This window comes from Conger conger, chromosome 15, assembly GCF_963514075.1.
Source record: "Conger conger chromosome 15, fConCon1.1, whole genome shotgun sequence".
NCBI classification, from domain to species: domain Eukaryota; kingdom Metazoa; phylum Chordata; class Actinopteri; order Anguilliformes; family Congridae; genus Conger; species Conger conger.
Window position 1 is genome coordinate 20,521,334 of NC_083774.1, and position 19,092 is coordinate 20,540,425.

The 19,092-nt window shown below is 40.3% G+C and overlaps 1 protein-coding gene and 1 non-coding gene across 2 annotated transcripts; one reads left to right on the top strand and one right to left on the bottom strand.

Annotated features, from left to right (window-relative positions):
- The first annotated feature begins 25 nt into the window (after nt 1-25).
- Nucleotides 26-98, top strand: trnar-ucg (transfer RNA arginine (anticodon UCG)). Its single transcript has one exon. It is a non-coding gene; the product is annotated as a tRNA-Arg (tRNA).
- Nucleotides 99-3,759: 3,661 nt separating this feature from the next.
- Nucleotides 3,760-10,545, bottom strand: LOC133111190 (ammonium transporter Rh type C 1). Its single transcript, XM_061221359.1, has 11 exons — nt 10,256-10,545; nt 9,009-9,201; nt 8,563-8,713; nt 8,117-8,264; nt 7,819-7,985; nt 7,524-7,661; nt 7,269-7,405; nt 6,175-6,299; nt 5,863-5,936; nt 5,240-5,313; nt 3,760-4,985 (listed from the first exon to the last, which is right to left on the bottom strand). Exons 1-11 carry the CDS (start codon nt 10,479-10,481, stop codon nt 4,952-4,954), a joined length of 1,467 nt encoding a protein of 488 aa, XP_061077343.1. The 5' UTR covers nt 10,482-10,545; the 3' UTR covers nt 3,760-4,951.
- Between the last annotated feature and the right edge of the window lie 8,547 nt (nt 10,546-19,092).

Sequence of the window (19,092 nt, forward strand, 5' to 3'; positions counted from 1 at the left end):
TGATGCTGACGCGACGGATCCTATCGGCCGCGTGGCCTAATGGATAAGGCGTCTGACTTCGAATCAGAAGATTGCAGGTTCGAGTCCTGCCGCGGTCGGTCCTTTTAAGCTAATTGAACAGGAGCGTGGAGGCATTCTTAGCGCTCAACATAACTCTTACCTGAAATCGAGTGTGAAATCGAATCAGTCGTAACGCCCTACTGCAACGTGACTCTTCACTCGTGAATGCTCTTGGAAAATACCATTTATACCTAACAATTTATATTCTATAATCTCAAGCCTCAATGGATTCTCTTTAATTAAATTATGAGATGAATAACAGAAATGCAGAACAATACCAGCATTATGTCACTTAACTGTTATTTTGCATTTATTAACATTTATTGCCTCCTTTTTTTGCTTGAAATTGCTATGGAAGAACAATACAATTTCAAACAAAGAATTATGTGTCAATACCATACCACATATCTGACACATATTTATTATAGCACATAAATGGCATATATTATACATGATACATATATTTATTATCGCACTTAAATCTTACAAATGAATGTGTCATTTGGAAGTAATAAATTGATACATTTTCATTTGTTTCAAATCCAAATAAAATGTAGGGTTATGGGGAGTTGGTCATAAAACATTTATGAATAGTGCTAATTTTCTAAAAAATAAACCAACTCTGATGGAATGGTGAAATCAGCAATCTTCCATGAGGAAAGCCCTCAGCCCAACGGACAGAAGCACCATCCCTCCATCCCACACACTGGTGCTCGGCGGAGACGGAGTCAGGCCTCCTGCTCCTCTAGCGTCTCTCGAAGCTGACGCAAAGTTTGAAGCAGGAAGTGGGTCTCCTGCAGGAGTTCCTGGTGTTGTGCCCAGGCAAGCGCATTTCTCTGCATAGCACGACCTCGCTGCTGCTCCTGCTTCGCGAGCTCCAGCTCCAGAGCCTGTAGTCTTCATATTCGCAAAAAGATTTGTGCCAACCAATGGAGGCTGTGTCATATTAGTTCTTAAGGGGAGGCACCACAAGTGACAAGGGCAATTTTGGCTGGATATATGTATCTATTTTGAGATATTATGATATCTAGCTTCTAAACTACTGCAGTTTCATGAAATATATGAAAGAGCGACCAGAACAACTTAAACTATCAAAGTATAAAGTATTGAATTTCATATTTCCTGTACAAAAAACTCAATTTATAAATATAGCTAGCAAATGTAACATGGTGCTTCTTAACCAATATAGTTGTTAATTTACAGAACCTTTATTTGATATATTTTGTCATACATTTTTACAGGGTATTTAATATGGATCATGAAAAATCTGACTTTTCAGCATAACCATTGGATTTTTAAAAGTAATGAATCAATAAAACAACATTTTGAAAAACCAGGCCGTTAAAAAAACAGTGCTTGAGTCATCCATCATGTTGAAATAGTGACTCAATCCACTGAGAAAAAAGTGTTTTAACTAAAATACAAATGTGAGCTTTCATAAGCTAATTTGCATTAAAATATTTTGGCATAATACAAAAAATGTTCCATGCTTTTACATTTGTGTCCACATTCAACAAATACAACTTTGTTGAATGTTTTATTTGTTGAATAACAAATTTCTTTCCCCTATCAACCGGTGACTGTATTGATAAAATGCAATCCCCTTAAACTGTATTGATAAAATATGGGTGCTGAGGTCAATAATGTAAAAATCAGCAAGACACAAAGTAAACTGTCGATTACCTAACTCGATGCTGTCTCTTTGCTGCTCCGAGAGACGCTGTGTGAAATAGCACCTCCTTCTGGTAGCCATGATGTAAATTCTGCTGCAGAAGCTCCGCCTCTCTCTGCAGGCCTCCCAACATTACATCCCCCTGCAGCCCTGAGACACAAACACAAACCAAGGATTCAGCTATCACTAAATGTAGGCTACTTCCCAGGAGCAACTCCAGTACAAAGAAAAAAAGAAATACTGCTGTTATTACCCTCTAATCCTCAGCTTGTTTCCATCCATTTGGTTCTCTGTTCATCTAACTTCTACTCAGATTTGCTTCAAATACCGTAATACACTAAGTGACCACTTAGGTACACTTATCTAAGTGGACACCCATTTAGCATCCAGAACGACATTCCTCAGGGATTTTGCCCCATTCTGACTCCATAGCATCACACAGTTACTGGACATTATTTGGCTAAGCAATCATGCTGCAAACCACTGGATCTCACAGGTGCTCTTTTGACTTTGTCCAATTGCAGTGACTATCGGCCCAATGTAGCCAGACCTTAGCTGGCAGGAGTGAAACCAGACATAGTCTTCTGCTGCTGTAGTCCACCCACTTCAAGGTTTGACTCACTTTGGGTTCAGAGATGCATTTCTGCAGTGTTCTAAGCAACTGTTATTTGAGCAATTGTGGCCTTTCTGCTAGCTTGAATGAGTCTACCAATTCCTGTCTGACCTCTCTCATTAACAAAGAGTTTTGGCACACAGAACTGCTGCTTGCTGGATGTCTTTTGTTTATCGCACCATTCTCTGTAAACTCTAGACACTGCTGATCACTGATGTCGCTAACGCTATGATCACAGATATTCCCATTCTAATGCTTGGTCAAACAAACAGAGAAACATTTGTCACCTTGTCTGCATGCTTCATATATTGAGTGGCAGCCACGCGACTTGCTGTTTGGAGGAACAGGCTTAACGGGTTTTGGAGCAGTACCTAATAATATGTTTTCTGTACTTTTATTGGTTCTAGATAGAAAGCCAGTATGCATTTTCTAATTGACTAATACTGTATATTTCTCTGTTTGTAAAGATAAATGGAGAGATATGTCAGGCACAAGGCAACTCCACTGGAATGAAAAGCATTAGTCCCTTCAGCAGCTTCTTAACCCAAGTGAAAGAAAGCCAGTCAGTCACCTGCTTGACATATGACTGAGAGTAACAAAATATATATTCTTGACACAAAGCCAAACCTGAAAGTTTGATACCAGTTAAAAGGAACCATAATTTAAATCGGTCCATCCCACCCTGTTTTTTTTCTTAAGCATTGCAAGAATCTAGTCTGCACAACATCAACACTTTATACCCACAGACATACACACATGTACAGATAAGGTGTCCTTGAAGAATTATATTTAAAACCTGCATGTTTATCGGTAACCAAAGATTCCCCTGCATTTTGTCACTTACTGTATTGCCTGATCATTGTCTCAAGTTAAACCTTATTAAAGACTCTCTCACAGGTTTGGGTATGTATGTGTGTGGTTGCCAGGTAAACAGTCACCTGGAGAAGCATACACAAAAGGCAAATAGATAAATGAGTCAACATTTCACATTACGAAATGAGGTCGTTTTATTATTGTCTGGATCACACCCATGATTCATCACCGATCAAAATCAAAATCTGGCATAAGCCCAAACGAAATGTTTTTTTTAAAAAAAGACCATGGCAGCCATACTGCCACATAACCTGTTCCTAAAAAAGCAGCTTGTTTAGTGCTTGATGAGAGACATTTTCTTTCAAAACTTCTCACACTTCATGACACAACATAATACACTTAAGCTAGCTCTCGACATCATCTTTTTAATATTTTAGTTTATTATAAATGACTAGTTTTCTGACAATGCACCTAAGATTCCTGACACACTACAATCTGGCTAAACCCTGTAGACACTGTTCATCATTGATGGCAAGTTAACATTTCCAGCTTTTCATGTCCTCCACTTGAACCAATTTTCTGAATTAAACCAATAAATCAATTATTCATTTTATAACAAAGTTTATTCACGAGTATCATACACAGTACATGATGTTACATGTTTAAAAATAATTATAATCGCATGAAAATGTCAACTATACCCCTATACAATTGTATTATGTAACGTAATATTGAGACAAAGAAGACGGTACATATTTTAAAAGCAATCAGGACATTTTGTTTATTGTTTATCAAGAGTTTTGTTCATTGGCCACATACCGTAAATACAGGTAAAACATTGCAGGTACATGAGCAGATTAAAATACAGTCATTCATTTACAGTTTTCATTTAATTGAATGTAATCACTCAATGCAGAGAACAGAACTGAATACAATTTCATAATTGCTGACAGAATATGTGAAAGTTTGACTTAATATAAAAATAATTTAAAGATTCTACAGCTTGATAAAGATTCAGCTGAATCAAAACTTGAGTTTATTCTGCTGGAATTTGTGACTAGATTATTGGTGTCACATTCAAGTTATTTCACAGACCTGACAGAGGTTTATTAAAATGATGAAAAAGTCATAATTACAGGTGTGAATATGGCACCAATGTAAATAATGATATACTGTTGTAATACCTATAATAACATATTCTTCTTGTAAAACCATCATGATTATTATGCGAAAAACATTGAGAAAATTAAAGAATTTAATTAAGATTTTCTTATTATTATAATGCAGCACATTTTCCTCATTTCAACAGTGATCAATCCAGACATTTAAAATTGTGAAAAAACACAAGCACACACACACGCCCGCATGCACGCACGCACACGTCTACGTGTCACATGTCATAACATTGATATTTAAAAAAAATATATATATAAACAATACCACATTAGGGGTGAGATCTAGTTAAGCCATGTTTGTAACTTAATTGTTGTAACTTTGTAGTTAGTAATCTTTATAATCTTTAAAAAAAATAAAAAGCATTCTATTCTATTCTATTCTATTCTATTATGAGTACAATTCATACGGTGAAAAAAAAAGCATCATACCAACAGGTATCACCTTCTGGACCTTTGAACCTCTAATATTTCTTTCATTGCTGTTGGCTTACAGGAATGTAAAAAGTACAGGAGCAGTCTCTGGCCGAGGGCATTCGCCCACCTCCAGAATGGCATCTTCATCGTTGCAGAAGAGCTGAGGCACTGATCTGCAGCCCTGCAGAGCGTCCGGCCGTAGCACTAGCTCTGCTCCACACTGAAGTTGGATTCAGACCTGGGATCAGTGTAGAGAGCACTTATAAACCAATAGGCTTCCTGTGGTGTGAGCACATGACTGATCTCAGATCAGCTCACAGCCTCCACACCAGCACACCTACACACCGCTGTCCCCATCCCCTCAGTACAGATATGGGTTATACCCTGTCTCATTACCCACAAAGAATGACTGGGTCAGTTCCCTGAACTGCCATGAAGGCAACTCTCTCTTATAGCCCCACGTGTGCCCACCACCCGTCACCCCAAACTTACATTTCCTGCTGCTTGTTGCTCATGTGGTTGTTGTATTCCAGAATTGGAGGAATACTCTCCTCATCTTCAGGCAACTAAACACAGAGAGATATCATAAATACAACTCAACATATACAGAGATACACACATAAAACTCATAACCGAGAGCTATCATAAATGTGTGACTGTACGCATACATTCCTTAAAAATGTAATAAAAATCACTTTTTATTTGTATAGGGTTTTTAACAAAGGGCCCTTGTCACAAAGCAGCTTTACAGAGAAACCGGTCCCCAACAGTGGAAAAAGTCCCTGGAACAGGAAGAAACCTTGAGCAGAACCTGACTCAGCAGGGGAACACATCTGCCGCTGGTTGACACCGATTTGTTGAAAGAGCGTACAAGAAGCTCAGTTCAAACCCCCTCAAACCAAGTTATTTCCAGTGACACGTTCCATGTCATACTTTTACACAGGCATGGAAGGCATTTTTCTTTATGGAAATGTTGACAATGAGGGATAATAGTCATGTAGGGAACAGTAAATTAGCCTTGGTGATTCTAAGCTCACTTCCTGCAGTGTCTGCAGCTCAGATGGAGCAAACAGTGGTGTACACGTTTAGCACATGCAGTGCATAGGGGTCCTCACCTCCCAGTACGCCTCATCGTCGAAGCAGTTGTCATCTGCAGGGTCTCCCCAGATTGGCAGCCTCAGGATCATGCCTGCAGAGAAAGGTAAGTGAGGTAGAGCACCACCCCAGCTCCAGCCTGGACTCGCCCACACTATCATACACCTCACGCCATTTCTGTGGGCAGCCTTATGGAAATGGGACATTGAGAAAATATACGTTGTTTACAGTATATATATTTTTACAAAGACCCATCTAATTACAGTACATTTCAGTATATCCCAGGAACATAAGGATGAAATGCTTAGGCCTGCAGGTGCAGTTCCACTCACCGACTATCGCTCCTCCTCCAATCCCAAAAACGATGGCCACACACAACCCAGCTGCCTGGTGGCCACCCTGAATATTAGGTGTCCGGTCTTTAAAAGCACCCTCAAAGTCAAAGGTATTGATTAATCTGTGGAAAACAGACATAATTATTCCAAATACCCATACATAATATACGGTCATTTAAGCACACATACCCTTATTTTTTACCCGAGTTACACTTGCAACACCAGATATGGTCAACTTTACAATAATAATGATTTGAATGTTAATCAAAGTTATTAAAGATTAGAAACAGGAAAATTGTGTGGGGGCCTGTCTCATTCGGAGGCTTTAGTCCTGTTCTCTGGTAGCACATTCCCTTAATTATAAGAACCGTAAGAACATTTTGTTCTTAAGGTTCTGTTCCACTAAAAAAATTTCATTCAGTCAAATTCACCTTTTTCCGTTTACTGCTACAAATCATCCCTCAACTATTCAACTATTCAAAGGATAATACCACTTTTTGATTGACACTATGTGTATGGTGAAATTAGTATATTTCATATTTTCCATTTCTATCTTTGGAGTAAATTTTCTCAAAACCTGATTTTGGACGATATTACAGGATAGTTCTCAGTGTATAGTCATTCTATCATCCTGAAACTTTGCAAACCTTTACTCCATATCCAGGAGAGTGGTTTTAGCCAATTATGTTCTTGTTATAAGCTTTAGGGGCAGGTACAGCATCACAAATCTCATTGTTAGAGCCTAAAATGTCTTGATGTTTCTTCATGAAAAATGATACATTTTGTCTGAATTTATCTTTTCAACTCCATACCTTGAATGTATCTCTGACCTAATCTGTGGAACATAACCTTAAAATCTTCACTCACTGAAGCATTACCTTAAATAATACCTCATAGGTCACCAATTGATCCCATTTAATGAAAGCCAACATAAAATGGCTGATGTTCTAAAATATAATAACAATAACAATGGTAACAATAACAACAATAATAATGTGACACATTCCGTCTCCATCTTCTACAACGAGCCCCCTCCTCAGATTGCTCCGAATCCCCCAGGTGACAGGTTATAGAACTGAAAGAGAACTCACCCCTCACGTCCGTAAGCGGCCTCAGTGGCAGCTGCTGCAGTAATAGCCCCGACGATGCCTCCGATGACGCCGGGCATGGCATGCAGGTTATGCACGCCGCAGGTGTCCTGAATCTTCAGCGTCCTCTCCATAAACGGCTATGAGACAGAGGAATGATTAAGCCCCCTGCTCCCGGCAGCTTCACCTCGACAGTACAAGACGGGCGCCGAGAGTGTACGGCGGCGTGTAGGCAACGCGTGGCTGCGGCTAACTCACCGAGATGTAGAGGTAGCCAAATGTAGACAGGATGCCGCAGCAGAAGCCCACGATCAGAGAGCCGTAGGGCGTCAGAAGAAACTCAGCCGCCGTGCCCACAGCCACACCACCCGCCAGGGTGGAGTTCTGTATGTGGACCTGTGGAGCAGCAGAGGGCAGCACTGAGTCAGAACCGGTGTCTTTCTCACCACTCCCCACCTCCTAAGGATGTGGGGTGAGCGTTCTAGAAAATGCCATGAACTGAAAGACAATATCTAAATTCTATCTACCACCATTATCAGTTTATCAACCCTACCATGTCAAGTTTGCCTTTCTTCTGGAAAACACTGGAGATTGCTACACTGGTCAGTACGGTAGATGCCAGGGCGAGGTAGGTGTTAATGGCAGCCCGGTGCTGCCCGTCTCCGTGGTCCGTGATGGCCGAGTTGAAACTGGGCCAGAACATCCAGAGGAAGAGTGTACCTTTGAAGGGAGATCATGTGACATTGTTACACATGTGACATCACCACCTTGCAGCACATATTGTACCCGCAGGTTACTGAAACTCTTGAGAAAACTGTCTGCCACAAACCCTCAGCAACGCTGACACTCACCAATCATAGCGAATAGGTCTGAATGATACACAGACCCTTGCAGACGTTTGCTCTGGTCCAAATGTGGGCGATATAGAACCCAAGATATGGCTAGACCATAATAACCCCCAAAAGTATGGATCACCATGGAGCCACCGGCATCTCTTGCCTGTAAAACACAAAATGTCAGTTAGCACTATCCGTAAACACAGATGTACACAATGGAAAAAAATTTTTATTGGATAAATTTTACTGAATTTGATACATATATATTTCTTAGGCCTTCTCAATTGAACTATTTCGGTTGTCAATTGAAAAAACAACAAAAATAAATTTGTTTAACAAATGTCTGTAAAAAAAGAAAAGAAAAAGGTTTTACCAAGGAAAAATGGTTTTCAGTGCAGTGACACACACACACACACACACACACACACACACACAGACACACATGCAGCAGTGAAGCTTACATGAATGAGGCTGAGAATGATGTACTCCTCCACTGCAAAGAGTGTCACACCAAACAGTGTCATCACCAGTAACTGGACTGGGCTGACCTTCCCCAGAACTGCACCATATGCAATCAGACAGCCCGCCACACAGAAGTCTGCATTGATGAGGCTGAGAAGACAAAGGGCCATTCAGAGGAAACACATCATTGCAAACATATTAACTCATATGATTCATGATCTAATACAGTTAATGTAGTGTGAACAACCAACAACTTCTACAGGAAGGAATGATAGGAGTTGAAAAAACAACAAAAACTAACAGTCAAAACTATTGGGTGAGTTATCTTGGCATCTCTTCAGAAGTTATCAGAAAATCTGACATATTCTGACTGCATAGGGGCTAAAAACAGCACTCCCTTCCTCTTATTAGTTCCACACACTCTCACGGCGACCATTTCCCTCACCTTTCAACGCCGATTTTGATCTTCCCGTCTGCTGGGTCCAGGGCGTGGAACCAGCCCTGCATCAGTAGAGCCCACTGTATTCCAAAGGCGGCGATGAGGAAGTTGAACCCCACGGCGCCAAAACTGTACTTCTTCAGAAAGGTCATTAGGAAGCCAAAACCAACAAAGATCATCACGTGGACGTCCTGGAAGCCTGAAACCAAAGAAACGTTCCACACCATCAATGGAGATATCAACACAGCCCACATACATATTATAGTTTGACGTCAAAAATGTGATTGATTTAATAAGCTGCGCTTGGGGGGGGGGGAGAGAAAAAGAGGTGAGAGAAGGGACATGTGCTTAGGCACAGAGGGAAAATGTCAGAAAGAGCTGAACGTCCGCGCCTGTAACAGCATGTCGATTGCTTTCCAACGCACATGGCTGGCACAACGCTGCCAGTATATGACCAAAATGCTCACTGAAGCTGCTTAGTAAAATAAACAATGCACAATTTAATAAATTTTTACTAGAATTATACAAAGCAGAGTGTCTAGTTTACTTGCTCGCACTTGAGCCATTTTTATCGGCCATCATACCTGTCTGCATATTAATAGTAGGCCTACCCTATGGAAGTTCAAAGTATCATCATCAATAAGCCTGTGCATCAACATTCTTATGCTTGTACTCATGTGTAGCTGCAGAATGCACAATCTCCTTATGGCCTGTGCTGCAGATGTGTTCTTTGGGGCACAAGCTGTGATATAATCCTAATAAACTAATAAACTGTTCTCTAAGAGATGTGTACCTTTTAGATGATTACGTTTGCTTTGGAAATTGATCACTGGTAAACCAGTGAAGGGTTCACAGTTATTTATGATTGCATGAAATTATGATCTTCTCCAAATTGTGGCCCTTCACAGTAAAAAAAATATCTGATTTAAATAAAATACTGTGGTTAAAATTTCAAAGCTAAAAAAGTCAAACTCATATAATTTTGAGTCACATACTTTACCTGCTTCACCTCCTGCTTCATTGCTTTGTACCCTAAAGCCTTTGTGTCAAAGCCTGTTTCTCCCAAGTTCATACTGCTCTTACATTGCTTTAAACAACAAAAAAACATGGCCCCTTCAATAATGACCACACATCTGAAAATTATATACCCCCAGAGATTTTTGCCCCCAAAGCTTTTTAGCCCAAAACTCATATCCCCAAAGCCCAACAAAAAACAAAAAAACAAACAAAAAATGAAAGTGTGATTTACTTACTTGGGTACCTGAAGTAAAAGTCATTCTCTATATCACTTGTTATGTTCTCTTCTCTCCTGTGTTCGATCCAGTGGGTGTCAGACTCCTCATCGTAACGGATGAAGACGCCAAACAGAATGATCATGGCAATCTGCCAGACAAAGCACACCATGGGGAGGCTCACTCGGACATTGGTGTTCTTTGGCCGGCAGAAGTAGTCCTTTATTCCTTGCACGCAGTTCCCCATATTCGCTATTTAGTCAGAGCGACAGATGAACAACTACCGCCACAGTGCTCTGGTCCTTAGCATCACCTGCTCTAATTAGGAATCGGTTTAGACTTTTATAGAGCCAGAGGCACGTCACGCTTCTTGCCAGACACACCTCCCGAAACCCGCAGTGACCCCCCCGCCCCTCCAGCATGCAAGAGTCAGTCACATTCCAAACCCAGTCCTAGGCAATGCTGAGGTGCAAGGGAATTAACATTAAAAATATATTTTTATTAAATTTGCTTTTCATTAATAATTATTGGGTTTTAATCAGGTAAAGGTGCAACAACTAAATTCTCCATTCACAAAGAAGCTTTAGTGAAAAACTGAAATAAAACATGACATAAGCATCTTATCTGTTGTAAATGTCCTGATTGATGATAAATATATTGCAAATCAATTTTTGTACGCAGCATTTATTTTTTAAATTGAATCGTGTCAAGAAAGGTCAAGAAAAGAGAAGAGAGATTTACTAACTGTGTTAAGGTTGGGTTCTGAAAGAGCAGTCACTGCTGTGAACCCCACCATCGAGTGTTCAACAATAACTATGACAAATTAAGAAGGGGAAACCTCCACAAAGATCTAAGCCTTCAATAAATTTACAGAACAAAAGCTTTAAAACCCTTCAGCTATGATCCCTTGTCAACGAGAGAAAAAAGCATCAACACTTAATTCTATAATTATGTGGATAAACAGGTTTGTTGCAATCTGGCACTTATTCATTAATTCATTATACTAACCCGCTTATTCTGAACAGGGTCGCTGGAGCTATGCCAGCATACATTGGGGGAAAGGCAATACACCCTGGACAGGTCGCCAGTCCATCACAGGGCACACACACCATTCACTCACACCTATGGGCAATTTAGACTGTGGAAGGAAACCAGAGTACCCGGAGGAAACTCATGCGAACACGGGGAGAACCCAGGACCTCCTTGCTGTGAGGCGGCAGTGCTACCCACTGCACCATCCGTGCTGCCAATCTGGCACTTATTCCACACATAAATCATTTAATTATAGGAGTGTAATCAACACCCACAAAACCTATATAAATGTGACAGATGGGTTATTGGTATAATGTACATTCTGACACGCAACTTCTGAGATGGCGTGAGAATTCAGAGAAGTCATCATCAATCTCTTTTAGGCTGAGGCGCATTGGAAAACATTTTGCTGAATAAACGGCAGCTCCCCAATAGGATAAATTTGCATTTGGGTTTGAAAGATTCCGTTTGTATTCTTATTGGCGAGACACAGAGATAGTCTATTGTCTGGACAGGGAACACGGAAAACTCCACTGAGCTTGAGATGGGGGGGGGATTGGTTTCACACATGTATCTCACAGTGATGAAGCAAAATGTCACATTCCAGATATTATCAACCTGTTCTGAAGATGTACATAGACAGTATTCTGACAGCATTGCATAACCAGCAGTATTTATATAAGTGTTTGCTTGTTATTAGAACACAGATACATTTCAACTATTGACCTATGTCATCTGTGCTATACTATTATTTTATAAGTCCAGAACCTGAAATGTGAAACATGTAATTATATTTTAAAAAGACATGGTCAGGCCTGGGTAAAATAGTTGAAATGATAAAATTCCAACAGATCACTAAGAATGTAAAAATAAACATGTATTTACACAAATATCCACAACTTATTCTTTCATATCAATATTAATTGGTTAATAACATAAAAACAGGTGTGTTTTGTAATCTTACTCGCAAAAAAATGTTAAATGTTCTAAATACTGTACACCTTTTACCCAGGTTAGAATTGTTTTCCATTTTTGTTTTGTGCAACTTGTGGTCTTCTCTCTATAAACTGCAATGAATCAGAAAAAAAACAGGAATGTGCTCAGGGCATGTGGGGAGACAAGTGTTGCACATGTGACAGCACAACTACTGCTTGCCAATGGATCTTGCATTGATAAGGGTCTAATAGTCACATGCACTAACGCACAAGAGATTGAGGCCTGTGATCTTTATCTAAAGTCTACATTCCACTAATGCTTTTGATCACACTCTTCGTCATGTGAACCCGCATTCCACCTGCTGTACATTCCTGCAGAGACAAGAGCAAATCAGGAGGTTAATCTCTCACAGGACAGGTGGAGACACAGGTTAGACATCCCTCGTGGTTTTATTACACTGTTAAACTTTCACCCTTCCGGGTTATCTACCATAGAGTTGGATCAAATATGTTCTCCAATTGTGAGTCAGGCGAAAAGTTTAAACCATGTGACCATCTGGGCTGCCAAGCCGAATTACAAAAAGATCCTGACCCAAATAACTTCACAGGTGCTAACCCGAGATGTGCGTCCTTTCCTTGTATGCATTTTCAGAGTGATGCAAAATATAATTCAACCGTAATCACACCCAGTGGTTACCTTCTACAGCAGCATTCATTTCTATGAGACCGATTTGCTTTACCAGTTATGACCAAGCTAAATATACTGAGCGAAGGTCTCAGGCATGAAGGCATAAGACAAAATAATTATGTTCTACACATTTTAATATCGTGTAGACCCTGATGCACTGTTAAAGGTGACGCGTGGTCACAACAAATTTTCATTTGATTTAGTTGTTAACTGTTCTTTATGGTACATTTTTCGATGTTTAAAACTGTTAATTTCATTACTTTCGAAAATATATTTTGTTTACAGAAAGTTGTGAAACATGCCGAAGATTTTTGCATAGTACTGTATATACTGTATTTTATTTGACATTTTTATTTGCCACCAACATTGGGGGGCGATGTATAAAACATGCTGTAATTACTACATGGTGAAATCAAAATGAATAAAAATACCCTTTAAAAGCTCAGAATCTGCATGTGAATTGGTTGGTTACAAACAGATTGTACAGTAGTCATGTTTGTTATTTGGCTGCATATCTTTCCTGTTGTCTGTGACCAATCAATATTACCAGAGTCTTATTTCCAGGAAAATTTGTTGCATTTATTTTTACTGGGATAAGAATGTGAAAGAACTTGTTTTTCATCTGTTCATCTTAAGAGCCATGCTCTGCGTGAGTCTCCTGACAGCTCACTAAAGATTATATGAAGTGATAGTAGTGAAACAGAAAACTAACTTTTAATAGTTCAAATTACTTATAAACACTCTTTGGAATACTTGCAGGTAATCTACACGCAAAATAAAATGTATTTTTCCATTAGTGCGTGACGTGCTACTGGCTCTATAAAAATCTAAACCGATTCCTAATTAGAGCAGGTGATGCTAAGGACCAGAGCACTGTGGCGGTAGTTGTTCATCTGTCGCTCTGACTAAATAGCGAATATGGGGACGATTCAGTTCATTTTGTTAATGTTCAAACTAAAATAAATGCACTTTGAATCATGTATACATGCTTATTTTTAGTCATCAAAATAATTTATTATATTAAATTTTCTGTTTATAAAAAAATTAAAAAAAAATATTCAGACATGCTCAGATTTTCAGCTTTTATTATAAGGTAATATAATACATTTGGTTGTATATTACAGCCCTCCATTTCAAAATTTGAGACAAATGAATACAATGTCAAATAAAATTGTATTTGGTTGCATATCCTTTGCATGCTACAACTTGTGGAGTCAGAATATCTTATTTTCACCTCTATCCCAGCATACATTGGGCGAAAGGCAGGAATACACCCTGGACAGTTTGCCAGTCCATCACAGGGCACACACACCATTCAGTCACACACTCACACCTATAGGCAATTTAGCTCCAATCAGCCTAACCTGCATGTCTTTGGACTGTGGGACGAAACCGTCAAGTTCATCAGGTTGTCATCAAGACAATGTCGGGCAAGTATTACAGGTTTAAGTTGACAGCTGAAATGTTGGCAAGCATTAAGAACATCTAGTTGGCTGTAATATGTGCAGTGATAGGTTACCATGTAGAAAAAAGGAACAGTGCAAATAGTGGGCCAGACCAATATTTTCTATACATCTGAAGTAGAATTGTTTTAATAACAACACCTTTCAATTAAAAGTTTAATTTACTGCTGTTTATTCACCAAACATTTTCTGAATCAAATGCATTCACTAGCTACAAATGAAAGAAGCAAAAACGTGCAAAGTTAAACAAAAACAATTGGGTAACATCAGGTAGCTAGATACTAACTAGATATCAACATATGCTGCTTATACAGGCTCACTAACTCCCTTGTGGGGAGTTTCTTGTGGTACTGGCATTTTGGGCATGTTTGGCCAGTCAGGCTACTAGTTCTGTGTCATGGGTCTCTGCCTGCTTTGGTTGATTGTTGGTGACAGACAGGGTGGTTTGAGTATCTCAGAAACGGCTAATCTCATTTTCATGCACGCTCGTCTCTAGAGGTTGAATTTAAGAAAATAAATAAATAAATCCAGTGAGCAGTAGTTCTGCAGACAGAAATGCCTTGTTAATGAGAGACGTTAGAGGGAAATTGCCAGACTGCTGACAGGAAGGTGACAGTAATGCAAATAACCCCACATAGCAACAGTGGTATGCAGAAGAGCATCTCTGAACACATAATAACTCTAAGTGGATAGGCTACAGCAGTAGAAGTCTAAAAAAACAATAAGTACCTAATACAGTGCTTGGTGAATGTATAAGCCAATCAAAAACATACACGAACAAGAAAATAACATTTAAAAAATCCAGAAAGTGAATAATCCCTTTAACTTCTTACGTTTCGCTCCTTTTCTTGGCACAAGTTTGAAAATGACATACCCAAAATAAAGTGGTTACTATTCCTGAATCCTTTTTACAACAGGCATAATCCTGGTGTCTTCTGAAAGGTAGCCCTTTGTGGTTTGTTGTACAAGAGTCAGATTTACTCTCGTTATTGCTAAAAACTAAGTTACAGAAGCTCAAATACAGTGAAGGTGGAAGATGTTTTTGAGTGGATACAGATTACTGTGGTGATGCCTGGCATACTTAGAAACACAATGAAGCCACAGACAAAACACTGGTCAATGACAAAGAATAAGTACAATAATCACAATAATAGCATTTTGTATGCTAATATATTGATAGAGGTCCATTGGTTGAAGTTTTTGTTAAATACGCAACCTCCATCAACAAGTCAAACACATTCCACAATAGTACATGCTATTTACTATATAAAAGCAGGCTTGTTCCTTATTCATAAGCATTTTGAATAAAAAAATATACAATATAATATTTGGAGAATATTTAGATGCCGAAATGTTCACTCGAGAATACTCGAGAGGCTAGACTGACAAGAGATTCCTTGGATCTCCTCCAAAGGAAGTCCTCCATTCCGACGTAGGCATCGCAAAATAATATTTTTTGTTGTAAAACATCAATCTTTTTGGCCACGCAATCTCAGTTACGGTTTTTGCCGTGTGCATATTGAAAACGTTGCAGTTTCTTTATGCAGGCAAAACAAAGCTGGGTTGTTTTATGCAAGCCGAACAACCCATACCTCTTCAAGCTGCACCTCTTCTCGTCCCTCCCTAGCTCCCTGTAAACCTTAACTGTTGTCTTAACTGTGTTATTTACTTGTATTAGGATGATACCTTTACTAGTTTTGTTTTGCTAGGTAAGCAGTTTATTCTTAAATTTGCGCTGGATAAGAGCTCTGGATAAGAGCGTCTGCCAAATGCCATTAATGTAATGTATACATTGTTGGAAACGTAATGTCATTAGCTAAAATGCTTCTCGGTCATTACTTCAATTCCATAGCACTAGCCGGTTCCAGACGGAACTGAGGTTATACTGCATTTTTTTGCTCAGAGATGGGGATCACACCTTTACCGATACTGGACAGATAAGATTGCATCTGGGCTCATCCTGTTCGAGAGAGTCTATACAAATATAGATAATCGCATTCATATGTACAAGTACTTTTGTAGAAGTATGCAACGGCGAAACGTACAATAATGGATAATTCCTCCAGTGACAACCTAAGGAAACAACAGATATTATATCAACGTTACTCCGAGTTAGCACGTTTTTAGAATGCCATTATTTTACAGTTGGTTCATTGGATTCTTGCCTTGAAAAGGACACTGACATTATCTTATTTCGTTTAAATGGTAAATGGCAGGCATTTATATAGCACCTTTATCCAAAGCGCTGTACAATTGATGCTTCTCCATTCACCCATTCATACACACACTCACACACCAACAGCGATTGGCTGCTATGCAAGGCCCCGACCAGCTCGTCAGAAGCATTTGGGGGTTAGGTGTCTTGCTCAGGGACACTTCGAGACAGCCCGGGCGGGGGATCGAACCGGCAACCCTCCGACTGCCATACGACTGCTCTTACGGCCTGAGCCATGTCATATATGGATTTCCAAAATGCAGAGAAGGTGAGGTCCCCTGCACTTGTTTTTGCTTTTTCTAAGCACACAAAAAAAGAACGACTACTCTGTTAATTACCTTGTTGCAATAAGAAGTGAAAATTGTTATGTTCCTGTGTTAGTTTATCATAGTTTATTATCATTATTCTTGTAATTTATTATTTTTCATATTCATGTCTGGTTCTGTTTATATTCATTAGTCTTTGCACGCGTCTTCCCCTGTGATGTCTGAGTGAATGTTTACTAGTCCAGTCACTCCCCTGTCTGTGTGCCCCACTATTCATTCGGGTGTTTACAGTAGTTCCAGGGTTCAACCTTCCTTCCAATCTTGCATTCCTTACTTCCTGCTTTCTCTCCATTTCATGTTTGTACATAGCACTAATATACTAATGCCAACTAACATAGAAGTTGTACAGTACTAATTATACTAACACACTAATATGTTTGTCAAACTAACAAACTAACATTCACTCGTTTTGGGTATTGACTAACGCATCTCCAGTTTCAATTCTGTTCTGTAACTCCGCCTCCCTAATCTATCACTGATTACTTGCTTAGTTTCAGTGAAGTATTCGCACCGGTCTCTCCGTATCTCTGCATCTCCTGATTCTCTGCAATTGTCTACTCTCTAGTCCAGAGCCGTTTGTATTTCATGGGTGTCTTTGTGAATCCAGTCCGCGTTTTCGTTTCTCCCTTGTTATTGTGCTATCACCCTTTCATGTGTCTCACCTGATGTTTATTTGTGAGACCGCCCTCACTCATTACATTACATTACATGACATTACATTACATTACATTACATTAATGGCATTTGGCAGATGCTCTTATTCAGAGCGACGTACAACAAAGTGCATACCCATAACCAGGGATAAGTGCGCTGAAAGACCCTAGAGGGAAGTACAATTTTTTTTTTTTCTTTCTTCTTTTTTTAAAATAATTTCTTTTCAGAATTTTCTCCTTTTTTTCTCCCAATTTGGTAGCCAATTGTACCCCATCTAATTCAATTAGAGCTAGTATTAGATACACCGCCCACATCCTGTCCCTCGGCGGCCCTACGGAGAGCGACACGCCTTCTTCAAGCCGTCTCGCCATATGCTGGTAACCATGATTCCGAGGCGCCCAAGGTGCTTTTTATTGTGCGGCAATCTACTAACCCTGCCAAGTCCCTCCTCCTGGAGCAGCGAGCCAATTATGCTGCTCCACGTGAGCCGGCCAAACTTGGCTTTTGGCAGGACCGAGAATCGAATCCCGGTCCCCAGTGTGCAACTGCAGCGAACTGCAACCGCAAGTCTGCTGCATCTTAGCCTGTTCCGCCACCACGGCCTCTGAGGAAAGTACAATTTCAACTGCTACATGCACAACAAAGATAAGGACCAGGAACGTAGAAGGTCAGAAACCCATGGGCTGGGAGGGGAGGCTTGAGCAGGCCGGGAGACAAGAGGACAGAGAGAGTCAAGGGCTGAGGAGAGAGAGGAAAGCAACGCGGAAGATGTGGAATCAGTGGGTAGTTTGGAGAAGGATTCAAGAGGAGGGAGGGAAGCGGTGATTCTGGGGGCAAGGGAGGAGGGTGATAGAGAGCGGAGGTTACATTGGACAGAAACAGTGGGGGTGAGAGAAGGGGAGGGAGGCAGAGGAGCTAGGGGGATGGAGAAGGAAATTAAGTGGTGATCGGACTTGTGTAAAGGGGTAACAGTGGGGTTAGAAGAGGAGCAGTTCCTCAGAAAGATCAGGTCGAGAAGATTTCCAGCCTTGTGAGTTGGGGGAGAGTGCTGCAGAGAGAGGTCAAAGGAGTGAAGTAGTGATAAGAAGGCAGCAGACTGGCAGGCTTCCAGGTGGATGTTGAAATCTCCCAGAAGGATAAGTGGGGGCGACATGGCTCAGGCAGTAAGAGCAGTCGTCTGGCAGTAGGAGGGTTGCCGGTTCGATCCCCCGCCCTGGCTGTGTCAAAGTGTCCCTGAGCAAGACACCTAACCCCCAAATGCTCCCGACGAGCTGGTCAGGGTCTTGCATGGCAGCCGATCACCGTCGGTGTGTGAGTGTGTGTATGAATGGGTGAATGGAGAAGCATCAATTGTACAGTGCTTTGGATAAAGGCGCTATATAAATGCCTGCCATTTACCATAAGTGGGGTGCCATCCTCAGGGAACGAGCTGAGTAGAGTGTCAAGCTCATCAAGGAAACTTCCCAGGGCACCTGGAGGATGATAAACGACGACAATATAAAGTTTAACAGGGTGAGTAATTGAGACAGTGTGGCATTCAAAGGT

Coding starts and splice junctions, on each gene's coding strand:
- LOC133111190 (XM_061221359.1), bottom strand. CDS start 10,481: ATGGGGAACTGCGTGCAAGGAATAAAGGACTACTTCTGCCGGCCAAAG. Junction 7,986..8,116: donor AGACCTATTCGCTATGATTG/GTGAGTGTCAGC, acceptor CTCCCTTCAAAG/GTACACTCTTCCTCTGGATG. Junction 5,937..6,174: donor TGGAGGAGGAGCGATAGTCG/GTGAGTGGAACT, acceptor CTTTCTCTGCAG/GCATGATCCTGAGGCTGCCA.